Genomic DNA, 20,791 nt, shown 5'->3' on the forward strand with positions numbered 1-20,791 from the left:
AAGAATGAGGTATTAAACAAAATGCAGTATAGGACAAAGCACATAAATTTGTTTATTTGTTATACAGGGTGTATAAAAAAGGTCGAAACCCTTGAATATTTCGAAAAATATAAGTTTTATCAAAAAATGTTTCAGACAAAAGTTGTAGGGTTTAAAAAGTTCTATTTACTGGCAATATCATTTTGACCTTGAAGAGTCACTTCTTTGCCTTGCTACTTTAGTACCATACTGTTTTACTGTTTTAAATTAAAAGATGAAAGAATAAACTAATGAAAGGTAACAATAGAAACATGTTTTCTAACAAAAACAAATGAAAAACAAACAATGTTTTCTCTACATATACATATATACCTACCGCCTTTTTTGTTAGATATTCTATTTCCTTCGCTTTGTACTTAACAATTCTGAATACAACAGGTTCTCTTTACTAATTGAAAATTTGCAAACTGATTGACTTTCACAGTCGAAATGATCGTAGCGCCACGTGTACCATTAATGGTACACGGTGTCATAACTACTCTAAACAAGCTAATAACTTATGGATTGATGATGTAATAACATATTGTGTGACAATATATCAATTTTTAGTCAAAACAGCGAATGGCTTGGAGATCATGTTGGGCAAAAACGGCGTGGCACGAAACGTGTTAAGGAGCTAATAATTATTACTTCACCATGTATACTGATTGTTTTAATAAACAATTGATAAGACAACATTTACTTATAAGTATTTATAGCACTTATAACGTACATTAATAATCATTTAATATATTTGTAAGTACATTTGAATGTTAATGTGTTCAAAATTTGTCTGTATTACTTTATCAGTGTTCTGTCAATTTTTTCATCCTTGTAAGAAGAAAAAATACTAATCTCGTTCATATTTCTCAGAAGATGTACACATAATCCTTGAAGAAGCAGTCACATCGTAACTTGTATGATTCCCAAATGCAAAATTAAAATTACAGGGAAATTGTATTTGCAATAATTAATACATATATTTCGATATCTGTATTCAAAACGTTTATTATAAACATTTTAGTTTATTGTTACAATATATGTATAAAATACGTGTATATGTTTCAGTAACATACATGATCTATAAATCCTAATTATAATTAATATCTTTTCACCCGAATTTTGCTTACCTCGTAATTTTTATTTTATTATAATTAACGTATATGTAGAGTTGAAAATATTAGACTTGCAACTAAATTCGTAATCTTTTATTTATTTTGCTTTAAAATTCTTCAGAGTTTATAGTAGAGTATTCAAAAATTTAACAAAAATGTAGAAAATATTATTAATTCGACTGATACTTAAAATGTTATTTGTTAATTTTTAATAAATAATTTTATGAGTACATTATACAGAATTTAGTTGTGAATCTAATATTTATTATCAAACACTTATAAAGGCTATAGGAAAATTGATTTTAAAAAATAAGATATTAAGAACGAACGAAGCTAACAAATAGACATTCAGACGTTGATATTTTCATTCCGATTCTAAATTTATTTAATGAAAGACCATTAGCAGATTTATTTATCTAACAGTAAGATACACTTATCTTGTAATTTCAAAAAGAAACAGCCTCTAACAGTTCCGAATAAAGTAAATGGATTTTACAGAAATCAATTTTCAAATCTTAATGAAACCACTTTTTTTCAAATTTTGTTTACTGCTTTTTAAGTATTTCATTTCAATTAATTTCAAATTGTAATAAAATTATAACGATTAATGAATATTTAGTAATTATTCGTAGTGAAAGACTTTCATTTATTTTTTGTACATATTTTTTCTTCGCACACCACGTTCTTACTTTGATTTCGTAGATGTAAGTACTAAATGATATTTCAAAATAAATAATTTTAATAAACAATTTTGCAATTAAACGACGATAATAATGTGAGTATTGTCTTTATTGTAAATAATGAATTTATAATTTCAAAAATCCTCTATTTATAATTTCATTGAATTGTAAAATGTAGTTTAATAGACACAAATACCTAAATGAAAACAGCAAAAAAAAGAAAATTTAAGACAATGTGACAGCAGTGAGATTTGAACTTGTAACCTCTTCTTTTAGAACAGAATATTTGTCACTGAACCGCGACACGCTATGGAGTTGTTTTCTGTACAGTCCATTTGTTCCATTTGAAATTTTTAGATGCTGTTTTTCTTGAAATCAATTGGAAAATATATTTTACTGCTTGGACAAATAAATCTGACGATAATTTTCCATTACTACTAGATCTACCAAAGTTCAATGACTAGTTACTATTAAATTGAAGATGAAGTACGAAAATCAATAAACAAGCGATGGAACTTAAAATAATTTAAATAATTATTTTTTATTTCGATAGAAATGCGTTTTAAGAAAAATACTCTAATAATTTTTATGATTAAAAATAAAAAATCTACGATCCATCACTTTGTATTCTAAATTTGTTTACAGAGGACCTCGTGATCATCAGAACACCAATTTTATTCATGCAATTACATATTGCACAAGCAATAATAATTTTGAGAAACCATAGCACGCAACACCCTAAAGTGAAAGAATGATTCTAGAAACTGAGAAAGAATACTGCTTCTTTTGAAATAAAAATAGGAAAAGAATGATATGGTAGAAATAAAAATTATGCGGTATAATATGTTCTAACTTCCTATGATCTAATCTTTTATACAGATGCACCAATACAGTAATTGCACTTTATTCTTTAATGCAATCCACTTATTTTGTTAAAGCAATGCGATTATTTCGAAATGTCAATATTTCACGAGATATTTGGCGTTTCATGTCAGAAACTTACTTTATTACATTGTAATCGAAATCCTTTTATATTAACGATTTGAAACGTAACAAAATGCATTGTTCAAAAGTAAGTGCAAAGCAACTGAAACATGTAATGAAAAATGTAGAAAACGCGTTATAAAATATTAGAGTGGTGGAACATTCGAACACTTATTATAAGTACGTTTCTTATAATAAAATATCAAATATCTCGCGAAATATTGACATTTTGATGACCATGACTCTTATACGTATTATAGAATAATAGAAATCGATTGGTCTAAAAAAAAAAAAACTGTATTGCATTAATGAATATAATTAAATAAAAAATGTAAATCCACCATATAAATGTAAGTCCACATAAAATAATTTTTGTATTTTTACTTCAAAAAGAACATCAACCCCGTTCTATGGATCACCCTGTACATCAACAAAAGTAAAAATCGAAACAGGAATATCAACGTCCAGGCCTCTCGCAAGTGGAAAAAGATTAAAATATGTAACATTAATATTGATCAGGTTGTCAGCTAAATTTTAATGAAATCTCAATCATGATTATGTTCTTGCGAGCCAGGTCGCGTCGTTGCGTTGTGTCGATATTACGCGGAACAAAATATAATGCGTTTCGATCCGAATGAGAACAGCATAGTCGAAGAAAAAAGAATTCAGCTAAAAGCATTCCTACGAGCAAAATGCAAACTGACTGGGATATACGTAAATTTTACTGTTCTTTCATGCGTGTCCTTGATTCCCGATGTATCTATATGTGTTTTTCTAATGCGCTCGTACGCTACATCGGTTATTTCCGTTCTGACATTTTCACCGGATTATTTACTACGTACAATAAATATTTTTTTGAGAATGATCGAGTTCGATGGCTGAACGATAGAAAGCGGAACGTACGACGTTTACAGCTGTTTTCTTGTAGTTCTTAAAATAACCTGTTAACAGAAATTAATTATTGTTTGTGTGCAAGCGTGGATTTAACCTTAACGCTCCAAGTGCCTCTCAGACATCACCGATATCCATCATTACATTACTCAATTATAATTAATATAAATATTGTAATTAAAGTTATATTATTTCTGAGATGAATAAAGATTGTTTTGAATGACTTTAATATTATTATTTACACATCATTGTAGCAGTTAAAACCTAACACCTAAAAACTTGCAAGTCGAAGTATGATGTCGATATTCACAATTAAAAATTGGAGCATTGAGGGTTAATATCTGGAAAGTTTGTTCATTAATGGAAATATACACATTTGTATTTACAATTATAAAAATGTAACGATATGTTAAAGATATTGATTCATGGACAAAGTATCTTTTGATGCTAAAACTTCCTGCTCTCATAAGTTCGTCAAATTACGATTAATTTTTACTTCTCTACAATTATATTTGACGTTTTATTTATGTAAATAGTGTTAATATTTTGACTTAACAAATCAATTATTTCTGAAATATGTAAAAAAATATTTATATAAATGCGTGTAGGTTTTGGCTTAATTTTGCAAGTCACCATTTTTAGAAACTTTAAATAATCATACAATGAATCCTTTATAAAGATCATAACATAAAGCATGTTTTTACATTGAGCATAAGAAATATAATAATCACCTAATAGAAACTAGTTTTATTTAACCAAAGTGAGATATTTTTAATTTTATGTAATATATTAAACAATATGTAATATATTATAACTTTATCCTGTAGTGATTAATTACAGCTTACTCAAAAATTTGAATTTGTTTACTGACCTTAACTTATGCTATTCGTTGCATCATTAGTCCGCCTTCTTTCTAAGATATGATTTCTTATAGTAATCACAAAACATATAGAACATTATAAGAATTTGAGACATGTAGATGAAAGCCATGGGTTTCCGATTTGGCTCGCAGGAAGGTAAGAATGATTGGAAGGTGTGGCATATCATGATAATAAACTGAATCTGAAACCAAGAAACATTTTCAACTTTGTATATAATTTATACTTTGAAATATTTGTGATTCTTTCCAGTTAAAAAGAGATAGAGACAAATAATTTTTTGCAGTATAATTGTTATTGACTTTAACCAAAAATTTTGTCCATAATTATTCAGAGTAATTGAATTTTGGAAGTTATAAATATTCAAAACATCAAGTTTGCAGGTTATATTATAAATTTACAAATTTACGAATCTTAATTATCTTAACTTTTCAATTTTTCAATTTTTCAATTTTTCAATTTTTCAATTTTTCAATTTTTCAATTTATCAATTTTTCAATTTTTCAATTTTTCCAAAATTGTAATTGAAAGTTAAAAATTTTGGAAAGTCGTAATTCTTATATTTGTAAATTTATAATTTTCTAAGTTTTCAAATTTCCACATTTCTAAACATCTTTTAGCTTTGAGAATTGAATGGTTAGAAAATATAAAAATTGGATGTTTTTATATTTTTAAAAACCAAAATTTCTAAATTTGATAATCTTGAATTTCCATTGTTCTGTTATGCTCATTTGTAGTATATCATGCATGTATCGTATTATTAATAATTTTAATGAATTAATTCCTAATATATTACACTACATACGTAATATACATTATATTATGTTATATGATAATTATAACGTATTCTATACTATAATAATATATTATAATATTTACTGCATATGCTATATTATATCCTAATATTATAATTACAACATGATAGACTTATATTTTACATATAATATATCATGTATATCAAATATCTAATATATTATACATATATTATACTACGTGAAACATATATGTATGTTCTCCTCACCGCCATACAACTTTCATTTGAGACATTTCTTTTCATTTCCGACGCGTACAGAAATAATCACGTATGTCCTTAAAGCTGACATACCCTGAACGTTATCACTGCTTCATCACAATAAATCAATAGAATTAATTACTTTTCAAACGAATTTTAAAATATTAAAAAGGTTCGAGTCAGATATTCGTACACCCGATGAAAGCGAAAATATAAAGTCAAGGAAATAATCGTTTCAAGAGCAAAACGCGAAACGAGAACCACGTTGTTCGCGTACGACAGAGCTTAATAAGCTCTCTCGTTCGCAAAATGACACTTTACCCTGTCGCAGTCCTCTTCAATCCCCCCGATTCTGCATCGCATGATATAAACGCTTTGCATGAAATTAAACGACCACGTAACCCGATAAATCGTTCCGTCGATATCTCGCCAGAAATAAAAGTTCTCCGTCGGTGAATTATTTAATTAAAAACGTAACCTCTTCCACCCTTCCTCGCCCAACCGGTTTCCATCCTCTCTCCTCGATAACTACCCCCCACACACTCGACTCGTTATTCCTGCTAGAACCCGAACGCAAAATCAAATCGTGCTAGTACACGTGTAATTCCACATCCGGTACTTACGACCTTTTCAACCCTCGTGAAAAGCCGGTTATCGAGTTAGGAAGGGCGAATGGCGTATACGGGCCAATATACGCATTCCACAGCAAACGGGATATGTTTTTCGTGCTCATCGACAAAACATATTGCGCCTCTTAACGGAGATTCGCTGGCTGAAGGCGTGGCCAGGTTTCATTGTTTCGCCAGATCTCGAACGATAGCGCGAGCAGCGTTTTATTCGTTTATCCGTGATTCCACGGTTGAATGTCGAATAGAATGAAATTTTGCTCGAGTAATAACGTCGGTTGAGCGCGAGAGGCGAAGGTGGGCGAATAAGGGTGATTTTTCGCCTATAGTATGGCAGATAAAAAGACCTTTCAATATGCGAAACGTTATATTCAGTTTTGTAAAGTTTTGTAATGTTTCCAATGCAATTGCGCTGCTGCTGTAGTGAATCAAATTGGCACGTTTCAATTTTTATTAATATTGAAGTATCCTATTAACACTGTGTTAAATATACAGGGTGGCTCACCACATTTTGTCATCTAGATTTGCGTCATTATTATTACTCATAGCAAACAATGTTTTAGATGAAGTTGAATGGTTTTGAAAGGGGCATATGCTGGTGGTATATACTTTTTTGTAGGTAGACGTGTAAAGGACATGTGAAGGTCATTAATGTTTTTTTAAGTGGAATCATATATTTTTTATTGCATCAGCTGATACTCCGTCATATTCTTTACAAAAAAATATTAATCTATTTATGTGAAAAAATCATTAGTTTAGGAGATATTTTAATTTTAATGTCTATTTAGAGAAAAGGTTCAATGTAGCGACCATTTGCATCAGAACGCTTTCTGAATCGAGAAATTAATGACTTACTAACATTCCGTAGTGTATAATCTTTTTGCATGTGTAGCACTTTTTCCCAGCTTCAAAATAAACTGATAACATGTCTATCTTTTCTTCTTTAAAATACTTCATTATGAAGTGATAATTTACCGTATCGTCGTATTCATCGTATTAGAGACGTAACAGAGACAAAATTTCACTGTTACTGCGTAACAAAAAGAACTCACAATTCGTTTGGTGACACGTGACCTCTCAAAGCATGTAGAAAACGTTTGCTGTTCAGTTAGGGCAATTTACAATATTGACCAGAAAGTCATAATTTCCTAACAAGTTAGAATTAAAATATCTCCTAAACTAATGACTTTTTCACATAAATAGATTAATACTTTTTTGCAAAGAATATGAAGGAGTATCAGTTAATGCAATAAAAAAAAATGTATGATTCCATTTAAAAAAACATTAATGACCTTCATATGTCCTTTACACGTCCACCTACAAAACAAAATATACCACCAACATATGCTCCTCTTAAAACCATTCAACTTCATCTGAAACATTGTTTGCTGTGAGTAATAATAATAACGCAAATCTATATGGCAAAATGTCGTGAGCCACATTCATGATTATACATTCATGATCATTGATTACGGAGATTACAATGAGAATTGAACGAAAAATTTAATTGCAGTGAAAATACGAATCTAGTTTATCACATTCAAACTGTAGTGTGCGTCACGAGTGTGACACGTTATTGCAGAACAAGGGATTAATAATAATATAATCATAAAGGAAATTATAAAGAAATAACGAACATTTTATATAATTGTACATTTGCCAATTTTCATGTATTTTTTATATTTTTTAAAATGACGTGATGTAGCATGTGCTATTGATTTCTTTTAATGTCAATGTTAATTGAAATTCGTACATTGTGTGCTTCGATATACATAATAAATTTGATTGATAATTAGTACGTGTCCAACTAAATATATGTATAACCTGCGATAAATTAATTAGCTGAAGTATGTAATTGATTAACTGAAATGCATAATTAATCAAATTGTAGTTCTGTTGATGATCAATAATTTTTGTGAAATGTGGTTTAGGTAATAATTAAATTGCAATCACTGAATGATTTTGTAGTTGAAAATTGAAGTTTGATTCTTAATTAAAACTTACTAAATTAAAGGTTAAAAGTTAGTTTCATTAATGGATTTTCAGTTGATTATTGAAGAATAAAAGTTTAATTTTTAATTCGGTTGCACTTGATCAATGATTAGAATTTATTTTTTAATTAAACTTTTCAGAACTGAATTTTGGAAAAGAAGTGGGAGAAAATTGAATTTGATTCTTTGCTAAAATGGCTCCTACCCACCTACCTTTTCAAAGTACGCACTATATTCAAATATTTTAGCAAAGTTTTTACTATAAATTACGAAGTTGATAGTTATTCTGTTTTCCTTATAATCATTTATCATCTGCAAAAATTTCACTTTTCTAATTGTAAACTGTGTTATAAATGACAAATTGTGTGCAGCTAGTCAAATTATTAGTAAACACAGTAGCCACTCAATAATTGCTTGCTTTCGGGGCTAAAGAAATGAATCTATTTAACGAACTGAGAATTATCGGACACTATTCGTTTCATACATACGATTTAAGTACGAATCAATTTTACATTCATTGTAGTCTTCAACATTATTCAAACAATGTGTTTAAAAAGTCAATAATTACATAATATTTTAATTTTTGAGTTTAAATCATACTTTAAAAAATGCGTTATTACATATTAAAAAATGTTGACGTATTTGATATCCTATATTTGCCTCTTTCGCGTCACATTATATTTCTGTTATCTAAAGCAAGTGATACATTTAAAATGCCATATAAATGTCTATATTTATATATTTTACGTAGCAAATAATAGAATCAAGTATAAAATGGAGGCATACCATTTGTAGTCCTGTGATGTATTGTTTTAAAGGTGCGATCCTCTTTTGCATTTCTGGGCCAACGCAAGCGAGCAAATAATAGGTGTACATAATTACGTGAACGAGACTATTTATCATAATCGTAAACGTCCACATACCCCCTACGAATAATATCAGAATTAAATAAGAATATACAAAATATTAAACAACATTAAAAATACGAAATACAATTAAGTCATATAACAGAATCAAAAAGATAAACAAAAGCTATATAATATTTTACAAATGTAAACAATACTTTCATCATTGTCAATAATCTGAACAGAAATTCTTTACAACGATGCATATATTATCAAATAAATATAAATAATGCATTTTATACTTTTTACTAAAAAAACATGAATTTAATTCAAGAAAAAAAAATGATCTGCTTCATCAAGTAAGCAGTAATTGTCCTTTATTAACATAATATTTCAATGACTTGTATAGTTAGTTATAATTAAAATAACTTTTTAAAATGAATTCAAATTTCTGATAACATTATACAAAACATAAACGTTTTACATTATTCATAGTGTAAATGTAGTTTAAAAGTATATAAATATACGAACAATCAATAATATGAAATTGTATCTTAAAAACAGAAAAATATCAAAAATAAGAATTAGTTTCGATCCCTTTAACTTATAAAGCTATAGCTGTTTTATTTTAAAAACCTTATCTTTAAAATTTTATAATGGTCACCTTTATAATTAAGTACAATAAACCAAAAAATGAAATCAAAGAGCTAATAAAATTAAAATACTAATTAAAAAAGCACCTAATTAATTCAAATTAAAGGTAAACCATAAGAATGTGCTTACCTGGGACAAATTTACACGCGATCCATGAAAGAAGAACAGTTAATGTATGATGATAGATGTGGAGAAATGACGCTTGATTGTATTTCTTCCTTAAAATAAAAATGACGGTGTCGCTTAACTCGAAAACTTTCAACAGTATGACCCTCCACACCCATCTAGCCATCTATAAGCAATAATATTAGATTTCTAATATTGATATTTGCTTAACATTTTTAATACTCACGCGATAAGACTCGGGATCATATGAAACTATATGAGGCTCGCATCTCAAAGAGTATTTTGTGGTGTAACCTGAAGTAAGTAGCTGTAAATTTACAAATTTCATACATTATTATACAATGATATTATAAGATATATTATTGAATTTGTACCTTCATAATTAATATTATATTTAGTTATTATTTTAGTAAATATTTGTGTATTTAAATTTTGCAAGTTCCATGTAGAATATTTACATTCTTAGTGTTGAATTTTTATTTTAATACTGCGTATTCGAGGATTTACACTAAAAGTGAAGATATATTAATAAACCTGTATGCTCTTAATTAATATTCTACTTAGTTGCTATTTCTACACATTTATTTTTTATTAAAATTTTTATGTGTATTAAACAATTAAACTATTTATATTAAAAGTGTTTAATGTATGAAATTCGATAAAAATGATCTGTGTAAGTGTAACAATTTCATTAATTAAATAATAAAAAACTATTAAAAATGCTTCAAAATTATATATTTTAGCATGTTCTTTTATCTTCATTCCATATGCAATTCATTGAAATTCGCGTAAATTTGGAGTTTCTCACTTATTTCCCAAACCCTTCTAATTGTTTCAGACAATTTGAAATGCAAAATGTAATATAATTAAATCGCAGTATTCAACTTGAAGTTTATATTTGAAACACAGTTACGCTTTTGAATAAACACACTACGTTCACGCCTCTTAATAAATACATTTCTATTTTAACCAAAGAATATTCAGTGACAGTTCTGTATTTAATCATAAAACCAGTTCACTGTTAATTAAACTCAAGCAATTTACAGAATGAACTTGTCAACACATTTTGGTATGAATCTTGTTAATTTAGAACTGGTGATAGTTATTTTAAATTTATACTGTAATTAAATTAATGAAACTTGCAAAATTATTTTATTATTCAATTTGTATGGTTGATTGAAGAATTTGAAAAAGTTTACGGAGTTCAAAACTAAAATTAGTGTTAATTTAAATCAATTAATATTTAAATTAATGGTGAACTTTAGAAGCATTGTTTTTTGTATTATACTCCTACGGACAGGAATGAAGCAATTGGCAATATAGGGAGAGATCCTTCCATACAATATATGTATGAATCTAAATTATATTTGAAAACTAAATAATTCTAGAATAATCATTTTGGAATAATTTTGGGCTGTGTTTTCCTCAATAATTCAAAAAGGAAACTTCAAACCCCATTTTTGCCAACGAAAATCTTGTTCAGAATGACATCATCTACCGCCCCTTTCAGGGAGTAACGTTAGTTACGAGACACCCTGTATATAAATTATTGTATATACATATATTATTGGTATTATTGACATATACATATACAGTAAAATAGATACACAGAAATAATGAAATTAAATTTAGAATATCAAATTCTAAATTGTAGAATATGTCTGTTTTTGTAAAGTGAAATGGATTAAAAAATTTGTAAATCGTAAAATTTTACAATTTCTAAACTTCAAAATTTTTAAATTACAAAATTTGTAAATTGGAAAATTTGTAAAGTAATTAAAAAATTTTTAATTTTATGTATTTCTTGATTTGGGAATTTACAATGATAATGGAAGTAATTATAATAATAGAACAATTTAAAATAAACTCACCCCATAAAATACAGATCCACTCGCAATTGCCATCAGAATATTATAAAAAATCATAATCCTGTTCAAATTATATGGTTTTCGATTTCTCATATATAAGGGCCCAAGATGAAGGACGAACAACAGATAAAGTGATACAATTGCTAATAATGGAAACGGACTTTTCATTAAAAACCAGTCTGCTACTCTAGGATCTAAAATAAATAAGAAAACACAGATTAATTGCGTACCTTAGCTATAACACATTATAATAAATTTGGTGAAATTTAATAATTAATAAAATATAATATTCCTGAAATTTTTTATTGTTTAATATTATTATCTGTCAAAGTTCTGTGACTCTAAAAATACTTTATATCTGAAATCCATTTAACTATATTTAAAATCAGATGTAAGTAAAAATTCACATCCTGAAGTGAAAAAGAACGAGGAAAGATAGAGTTAGGTCTATATTGACCCACTTACAGGTCATCACAGCTGGCAACCTGTCAAATCGTTAGCATTCGAAGAATTCACACACTCAATAATAAAAAATCTAATATCTAATCATTAATCTAATAATGATTAAAAAATCTAATCATTAGTAGTACTTTTTCAAACATACAAGACCGTGAATTGAATAAAAAATAAATGACTGTAAATTACAAGACTTACCTGCCGCATGTTCCATTAAGTAGCGATACGTTTCTAAGAGTCCCATATTCTTTGAGCAGCGAACACATTCGAAGTTAAATTATGATAATAAAAGAGGAAAGAAATACAATTTACAATTAAATATATGTGAAACAGTGGCTATATTCAAATAACATTAAAATATAAATATTAATGATCGAAATTAAATAAAAAACGTTAGTACACACAAAATATTGTTATAAACATACACACCAATTTTGAAACATGTATAGAAAATATGACGTAATTTGATAGGAACACCATAAAATAACTCTGATGCTATAGGAACTCAAAGTTTAACAAAAATCGCTTCAGTTTTATTGAAACTTGATTAGTAGATGTAACCATTTATTTTCCTTCAAAATTTACATTTAACCAGTTAACTGTGGCGATCTTTTTGCAAAGTGCGCACCAGTGTGTGTCGCGATAATCAAGCGATGACGAGTTAGCTCTCAAGAATTTATGAATCCATCTCAAATCATTTACACTTTTTATTTGTTTATTTCATTTCGTGTTGACCTCTAAACATTTTAAATATATTACAATTTACGAATATAATTTAGTTTTCGCCAAAATTAAAATTTAAATATCAAATTGTAATAAAATTTTACGCATGACGGATATAGTCGTCATGACACAAAATTCTGCCACATCTCCATGATGGATATAGTCGTCAAACACACTTAACTGGTTAAATACAATTAAATTGCAAATTGCAAATATATCTTAGAACTTAGAATTTACACCTCACCTTGTGCGCGCGAACTACAATGTCGGTGCCATGTGACAACAAAAAGCACATATTCTTTTCGAATATGTGGTATTATTAGATGAATCAGTGATACGTGACAACAAGTATTATAAGACACAAATAGCAATTGAAACTTTTTAAGTATTTCGTTGTGTAATAATAATCGTGGTCACCGTTCGCTGCTATCCGCCATTGCCCCCCTCTCTACCTAAATGTTTCATCAATATTCTTAACACAAATTCACTGCTTGTTCGTTTGAACCTATTTGCAACGAGGTGTAATACCTTGTACTTTTGCTTCATGTATAGTTTCTTCTGAAATATGTTACATAACCTAAAAACTGTTGATTACATATGTTAAAAAATTATCTGAAGAAATTAAAAATTGAATATTAACTTTTTGTGAATATGTATTAATTGAAAATTTAGATAATAACTAATTAAAGTTACTGATTAAGTTAAACTAATTAGAATTTGATTGTAATGCTTAAATAAAGTATAAAATTTGTCTTTGAAACGTAAATGACAGGGGGAAACACTAAAAATGAAATAAATTCGCTTTTAATGCACGATATTTTGGACTTCCTATACTGAATTGTATCTTTATATTTAAATTTACAACATTTTTATAAGCTGAAATCCTCCATTCACTATAATGTAATGCAACCTTTAAATCACAATTAATTAACGTCATGCTTTCTGTGATGTAATTTGCATCATGCGTTTAGGTAACACCTGAAATTTTTTAATAAATAAATAATAAAATATTTATCTTTTTAATACTTCAATCCCTTATATTAATTCTATAATGTGTTTAAGAACTTAATTCAGAAAATAAGTATCCAAAAATTGTTAAGTATTTTGTAAAAAACAGTACGTTGAAATTATTAGTGTTTATTAGGAAGCAATATGTAAAAATTGTTAATATTTAGTAAAAAAATAGTACAGAAAATTTGTTTTAATTTTCAAAGTAATTATATAAAAAATAACTATTATCTAATATCAAAACAGCACAAATTCAACAATAAAAATTGCATTAACCAATTCCATTAAAATAACAAATGGTACGTTAATTTAAATTAATTAAAATTAAATTAAATTAAAACATCAACCACAACAAAGCAATTAAATATTCAAGCTACTTCAACAATTTTTTAATTGTAAAACAACTAGCTTTATTTAAAATTGTTAGTCTTTTTTCTTTCATAATTAAATATGAATAATAAGTTTCGTAATTAAAATTAGACAATACACTATTTAAGTAAAATTAAATAATAATTTTGTAGTTAAATTTAAATAATAAAATTAATATTTTATTTTTCTGATATTATTTCAAATTGAATCAGAAAGTGACTTTTCTCGTTTAATTAACACGCCCCCGATAAAGATTGTGGGTCACCAGGGGCTTAAGCAGCAGCGCAGGTGTTAAGTTTTAAAGTAGTTAATTCATTGTTCGTTCCAATGAGAAACATATATTGGATTGTCCGGAAAGTTCGTGCCGATTTTCGGTAGGCGGCATGAAAATTTATTTAGAAAAATTTTTCGCTGAAGAACCTGAGACGTTCTGGAAAGAATTCTCAAGTTGCATGAAAAATGGAGAAAGGTTATAGAACAGAATGGCACGTATATAATTTAATAAATGTATACCAAATTTAAATGAACTGCGTTTCAATTTCCCGTCAAAATCGGCACGAACTTTCCGGACAACCCAATATTTTGTATTATAAATATTAAGACGACGTTTATATAATTATTTTCGTCAAATTTTAAACTTCAAGTTGATATGCTATAAGTGCTACACTTTTGCAATAAATTGTTCCTTTTATTTATTAAATACCTAATATAAACAAGTACAATTTATTAACATTATTAACTATCCATTTTTTAAATTTACTTATTAGGTAATTTTTTTATAATCTTACCAATGTTATATTTATTTTAATTCACTACTGGATGCTTTATACATCATATTATGTCAATTTTGCGACAAATTTTCGAGAGAATTGATTGTATAATAAAGAAAAAAAGCATAAATCAAAGTAAATTTTTAGTGGGCTTATTTTATTTCAAATTTTATGGCAGCTTGCTTTTGTGAAACTTCGTAGTAAATTTGCTGTAAAAATCATTCCAAATTTTCCCCAAATAAAATACTTTCCATTCAACCATAAATGCGGCTGAAAATCTGAATTACAATATAAATGTAAATATAAGTTTCCATACTGATAGTTCAAACGAAAATTTACATCGACTCGTGTCACGATTTCCATACTTTCTACTTTGATCCTTCAACCCCTTACTAACTTTCCTTCGCTATATTAACAACAATTATTCCATAGTATTTTTAAATTATTTGAAAAGAATCGTTTAACTCGTCACAAGTTCGAATAAATATATTTCATTTATTCCAGTTTGATAAAACACTAATCTTTTACATACTTTTCAATTCATTAACCCTCCCCACTTAAAAGGTGACTTATACTATGGCGTATTGAACTTATAGTATTGAGCATATGATACATAAACATAGCAAAACAGACAGTAATAGCAAATAATAATAAAGAGTTATTAACTTCAAAATAATTCAACAAACTTTTCAACTAAAGAGTTTGAAAATTGCTATCAACCACCTTCGAGTGCAAAGATTTAATTGTATCATACAAAGATACATTTAGAAATTTGTTAATGACAGAAACATTTATCTGACATCGAAAGCAAAATAAATAAATAATAAATAAACATAAATTAGCTCATACAACGATTCTTAATTCTTGATCAATCTCAATCTAAAATCCATCGTTTTGCCGGGTTCTGTAAATCTAATGTTAAACTGCCAGAAATGATAAGAATGAAAATGAAGTACCTGTGACACGTGAATTGGGAAACCTTTCCCATCCTGGCCATCAAGTTTGCATGTATCGACTGACATTCGGGTTACTGAACGATTCGAATAGTGACTATCGACGTTAACACCGTCTTTCACGATGGCGACCCACTGTCTAAGTTCATCCACAGGCCATGCACCCCTAGCAATGGCTCGGGGAAAGAAACGTAACACACAGCCACACTTCCTTTGTGTGTTACGGGTAAAGGGTTTCTCGCACACCCTATTTTAATACGATAAAGAAACGCGTTCAAGACCTGTATAACGAAGCAAAATATACTCGCATGTTTACTAGAAATCGTGCCATACATTTTACTTTAACCCATTAATTCTCGGAAGTATGATATTTTCATACTACTATTTTCTGTTATGAAGAAAAATATATGAGTATGGCTTCTTTTATGAAGAGAGGTATATGAATTCTGTTCTTTCATGAAGGAAAGTAAATGTGGGTGGATAATTTAGGGAAATAGGTATTTACTTATAGTACTATAAATATTAAAAGTGATATCGACAATTGCAGTAATAATGATTAAACAGAAAACAATGATGTTAATTTTTTCCGATCGAGATCTGGAGTATTTACTTATTAATTCTTTGCGATCGTGTGGAATAATTACTTCTAAAGCTATAAATATTAACTTATTGCGACAAAAGTCCGGCGAAAGTTCTATATTTTCAAATATTACAACTGCAAACAGCTTAAATTCAGCTTTTGATTTAATGCAACAACTTAAAAGGGGTATTTTTTAACTACATTTGTATTGTTAGACATGTAATCTATGAACATAGTGAAATGGACGATAGGTACTATTATAATAATAAGAGGAAAATAATACTTCCAAAGAATTCATAAAATTTTTCGGTATGTTATCAATTTCAAAATTTATCAAAAAGTTTAATCGTCCTCCAGCAGCAAAAGAACTTCTGATGTATACTGTAAATATTTACTCAAGGTAAAAAACTAGTAAAATAAATATAGAAATGTGTGTATACATTTTTATATTGTAATGGGTTGAGCTAAGAATTGCAAATAGAAAATGGTTGAAATATTCTCCGAAAATCATTGTATAAACATTCCCATATGCGTACCATAATATTTATATTTCAAATATAAATTTCGACTGAAAGGCAAATATTCATAAATAACAAATTATTTTTTATTTGTACAGTAATATGTTCAAGAATTTTTTAATTAAACCCAATTATTTCAAATGCAAAAAATATTGTATAATCCGAATAATAAATATACGAATCATTCTGTTAAAATTTATTTTATTATCCTATGGAATAACTACATTTTATTCGAAATTTTTATTATATTCGAATATCTTTGTTTTGTTTTTAATTTACGTTTGAAAATTATTCAAATAATATTAAACTTTGGATTTATTACAGTTGTCGCTTAATTTTGGCGCACAAATCATGCAAATTATATGCAGCTTACTGACATTTAATATTTGTTTTCTACAATTTACTATTCATTACACATAACATTATTCTTTTATTATTTTCAGTTCGCGAAAACGTTAATTAAAGGACGAATTAAAGAAGATACTTTTAACGTAACTCTAAAATTTATTAATTTAACCTTAATTGTTTATTAATTTTAACCATATAATAAATATTTGCTATTACGTCGAAAATGAATTGAAGAATTGATTATTAATAAAAGTAAATCAATTTTTTAATATACTTTAAAAAATGTGAATTCGATATAAAATTTGATGAAGCCATGCGATAAAATGAACTCCCTTCGTAGCGTAAAAAGGTACAAAACAAATTTTGCTTCCAATCCAGAAAATAATGTAGTTTTACGAGAGGTACGGTGCTGCCAGTGGTGTTCAACGTTATTTAAGTTGACATTTCAGTCAGCGAAAACATTTATTGAAACTTTTTGGTAGGTTTCAGTTCTATAAGAATACAGTTTGATACATATTGAACTTTTGTACAAATTTTAGAAATATAAGAAGCATTAGAATTACAAAATACAATTAGAAATATAACGAACTGCTTTCCAAAACATGATTTCTATTATTTTATTGACGTGTTCTAAAATATCGTAATTAAAACAATTTTTCATGTTTGCAACTTTCATTAATATCATTGATCTATAATTAAATATTAACATAATATAATATATCTTGATGTTCAAAGTAACTTTACTCATTTTATGATCAAATGATATAACAATTACTCAGTCAGAAATTGACGCAAAAATAATTATTAATTTTAATAGCTTTTTCTAAGAAATCCTATTCTGAGAAATTTTACAAAAATGACAGAAATGGAAATCGTAGTTGGTTTCGAGAAATGTGCATACAAATATTAAAATTGAAATGTTTTTAATATATCGTAAAGTTTCAAAACTGTCTACAATTTTTAATATAATTCTGCTATTTTATTATTTCATTATTACAGTCGGAATTGTACAATAAATAAGTCACTGAAAACTGTTTTAATTATAATCTTCTTTTCAGACTCTCTTTGCATAAAGAGAATCCACATTATATTGTAACATTGTCTGCTATTATTTATTTAACATTCATACAACATCTAAAAAAACTGAATTATATTATACCTGTCCACATTATCCCATAATAAAATGTTTTTATTCCAAGTCAGAAGAGAATTTTTTCTTAATTAATTGTTCAAAATACTATATTTAATCAGACAGCTGATGTAAAAGATATTGTATACTTTATAACTTTTCTAAAATTAGATTATATTGTGTAACCTAACCTTTTCTAGTAGCTAAAAAGATTAATTTATTAGATAATGTTTCGTTTGAAAAAATTACAATTAGTCGAAGTAACAAAGAAATAGGTGAAAATTATTTATTTTCTTTTTACGAGAAATTTTTGTCTTAAGTTATGTTATCGTCTCACCCTTATTCTCTGTAACAATGAAGACAATAAAACAACATTGAGAACCACTGCGGCCGGAACACCTCTGAAGGAACTATTTTGTTTTCTGGATCGAAAACAAACTTTTCCGCAAGTGTTTTCGTAGGAATGAAGTTTGCTCTATTGCATAACATAATTAAATTGTGCATCACGTCCATGCTTATCAAAGTAAATTGAAAGTTATCCCATGAAGTTGACCCGCGGCGAATTGTTTTCCAAATTGAATAATTATTTAAATACAGTTAAATATTCATAGGATAATGAAAACTGATATCACTGTACTGAGAAAAGTTTACAGAACCATCTCCCACAAAAAATGAAGGTATAAATTATGTAAGCAGAATGGAAAATTTATTTAAACGCTCAAAATATTCATTCATCTTTAATTTAATATCATGAAACAAGTATATATTCGACATTGAGGAAGTAAGTGTGTAAACTTGAAAATTTTTGGATTCTGAACTTTTCAAACTTTCAAATTTGCAAATTTCGATATTTTAATATTCATAAATTTAAAAAATTTTTAAATTTATAAATTTTCAAGCTTTCATTTTCCCAAACTCTCAAATTTTCGAAGTTATATATTCTCAAATTTGAAAATTTCTAATTATTCAAATCACCCAATTCCCAAATTTGTAAAATTTTAATTTCTCAAATTCCTAAATTTCCAAATGCCCAAAAATTCCCATATCTGAAAACCTCTAAATTTTCAAATCCCCAAATTTCCAAATCTAAAAATTTCTAAATTCTGTAGACCTTATTCCCAATTTTGAAAACTTCTAAATTTAAAAATTCCCAACCTTCCAATGAGCCAAACCTAAATCTCTAAATTCTCAAATTCCTATATTTCTCAAAGTATAGTCTTAAATTTCAAAATCTGCCAACCAGAAACCAAAAAGTGTAATGGAACATGTTCACAATCATAAATTTCAACAATTGCATAGATATTTATGTGATATTTATCTTGATTAAAATATCTGTTACAATTCGTAATACAAATTCAATAGAGAACAACGATGAACGATTATAATACTTTGAATCAATTTATTTCTATTATCTCGTACGGTAGAATTGAAACAAAGCAATAAAGTAAATCACTGGGGGAACGTTGACATGTTTAGCAGGCTTTCAACTCTAAAACTATGTTAACAAAGGTTTATTCGAATCCGTAATTTGTAGGTCATTACGGGTTCCAAGTTCCATGACCTCTGATGGCCGAAAATTCCAACCAATTGTCACAATCATTATCCGTGTTTTTATACTTAATTATGCATACGATCGTTTCGTATTGTTTATCAGATTTACTAACGCGATTTAACGATACCTGCAATTAAATATTAAGCATTTCATTATCACTGCTTACGGCAAATGAAATGCAAATGTAAGTGATGAAAGCGCTTTTGGAACGAAACCAGCAACGCCTGATAATATTAAAGCGAAAAATTAATGTATTTATTCAGTCGAACATTCGATTCAATATATTCGAATATTTATATGGTTGACTGTCCAGTGATACACACATAAAACAGGAGATTACTAAAGTATCTGAATATGTAAATTAATTCTATATTAATTAATGCTAATCTATAATTATAATTTAATTGTATTATGGTAATTACATAATAGAATGTGAAATGGATTTGGCATATGTACTGATTTTGTTAATACTTTGAAATATAAACATATAATTAAAAATGATAAATATGTCTCTGCATACTTATAGTTTGTATAGCATATTTACAGAATGCTTTCTCTTGTATACATATATTCCATGAAGAACAAGTAAAATAAAAAAACTAATGTTGATTCAACTAACTAAAAAATTCAATTATCGTTTTATAACTTCTGCATCCTAGAGAGTATACAATTTTATTAATAAAATGTCGACTCAAAA

At 27.5% G+C, this 20,791-nt stretch overlaps 1 protein-coding gene across 3 annotated transcripts; it reads right to left on the bottom strand.

The window, feature by feature from the left end:
* Nucleotides 1–1,014: 1,014 nt before the first annotated feature.
* LOC100880334 (very long chain fatty acid elongase 7) lies at nt 1,015–20,694 on the bottom strand. 3 transcript variants are annotated; one of them, XM_076536672.1, is made up of 8 exons: nt 18,880–20,694; nt 12,343–12,391; nt 11,692–11,882; nt 10,047–10,127; nt 9,824–9,986; nt 8,982–9,121; nt 4,560–4,750; nt 1,015–3,738 (listed from the first exon to the last, which is right to left on the bottom strand). In XM_076536672.1, exons 2-7 carry the CDS (start codon nt 12,386–12,388, stop codon nt 4,586–4,588), a joined length of 786 nt encoding a protein of 261 aa, XP_076392787.1. In that variant the 5' UTR covers nt 12,389–12,391; nt 18,880–20,694; the 3' UTR covers nt 1,015–3,738; nt 4,560–4,585. The 3 variants fall into 3 exon arrangements, with proteins under 3 accessions (XP_076392787.1, XP_076392786.1, XP_076392788.1); XM_076536671.1 differs by lacking the exon at nt 18,880–20,694 and adding an exon at nt 15,971–17,056; XM_076536673.1 differs by lacking the exons at nt 12,343–12,391; nt 18,880–20,694 and adding an exon at nt 15,971–17,056.
* Between the last annotated feature and the right edge of the window lie 97 nt (nt 20,695–20,791).

This window comes from Megachile rotundata, chromosome 10, assembly GCF_050947335.1.
Source record: "Megachile rotundata isolate GNS110a chromosome 10, iyMegRotu1, whole genome shotgun sequence".
Taxonomy (NCBI): domain Eukaryota; kingdom Metazoa; phylum Arthropoda; class Insecta; order Hymenoptera; family Megachilidae; genus Megachile; species Megachile rotundata.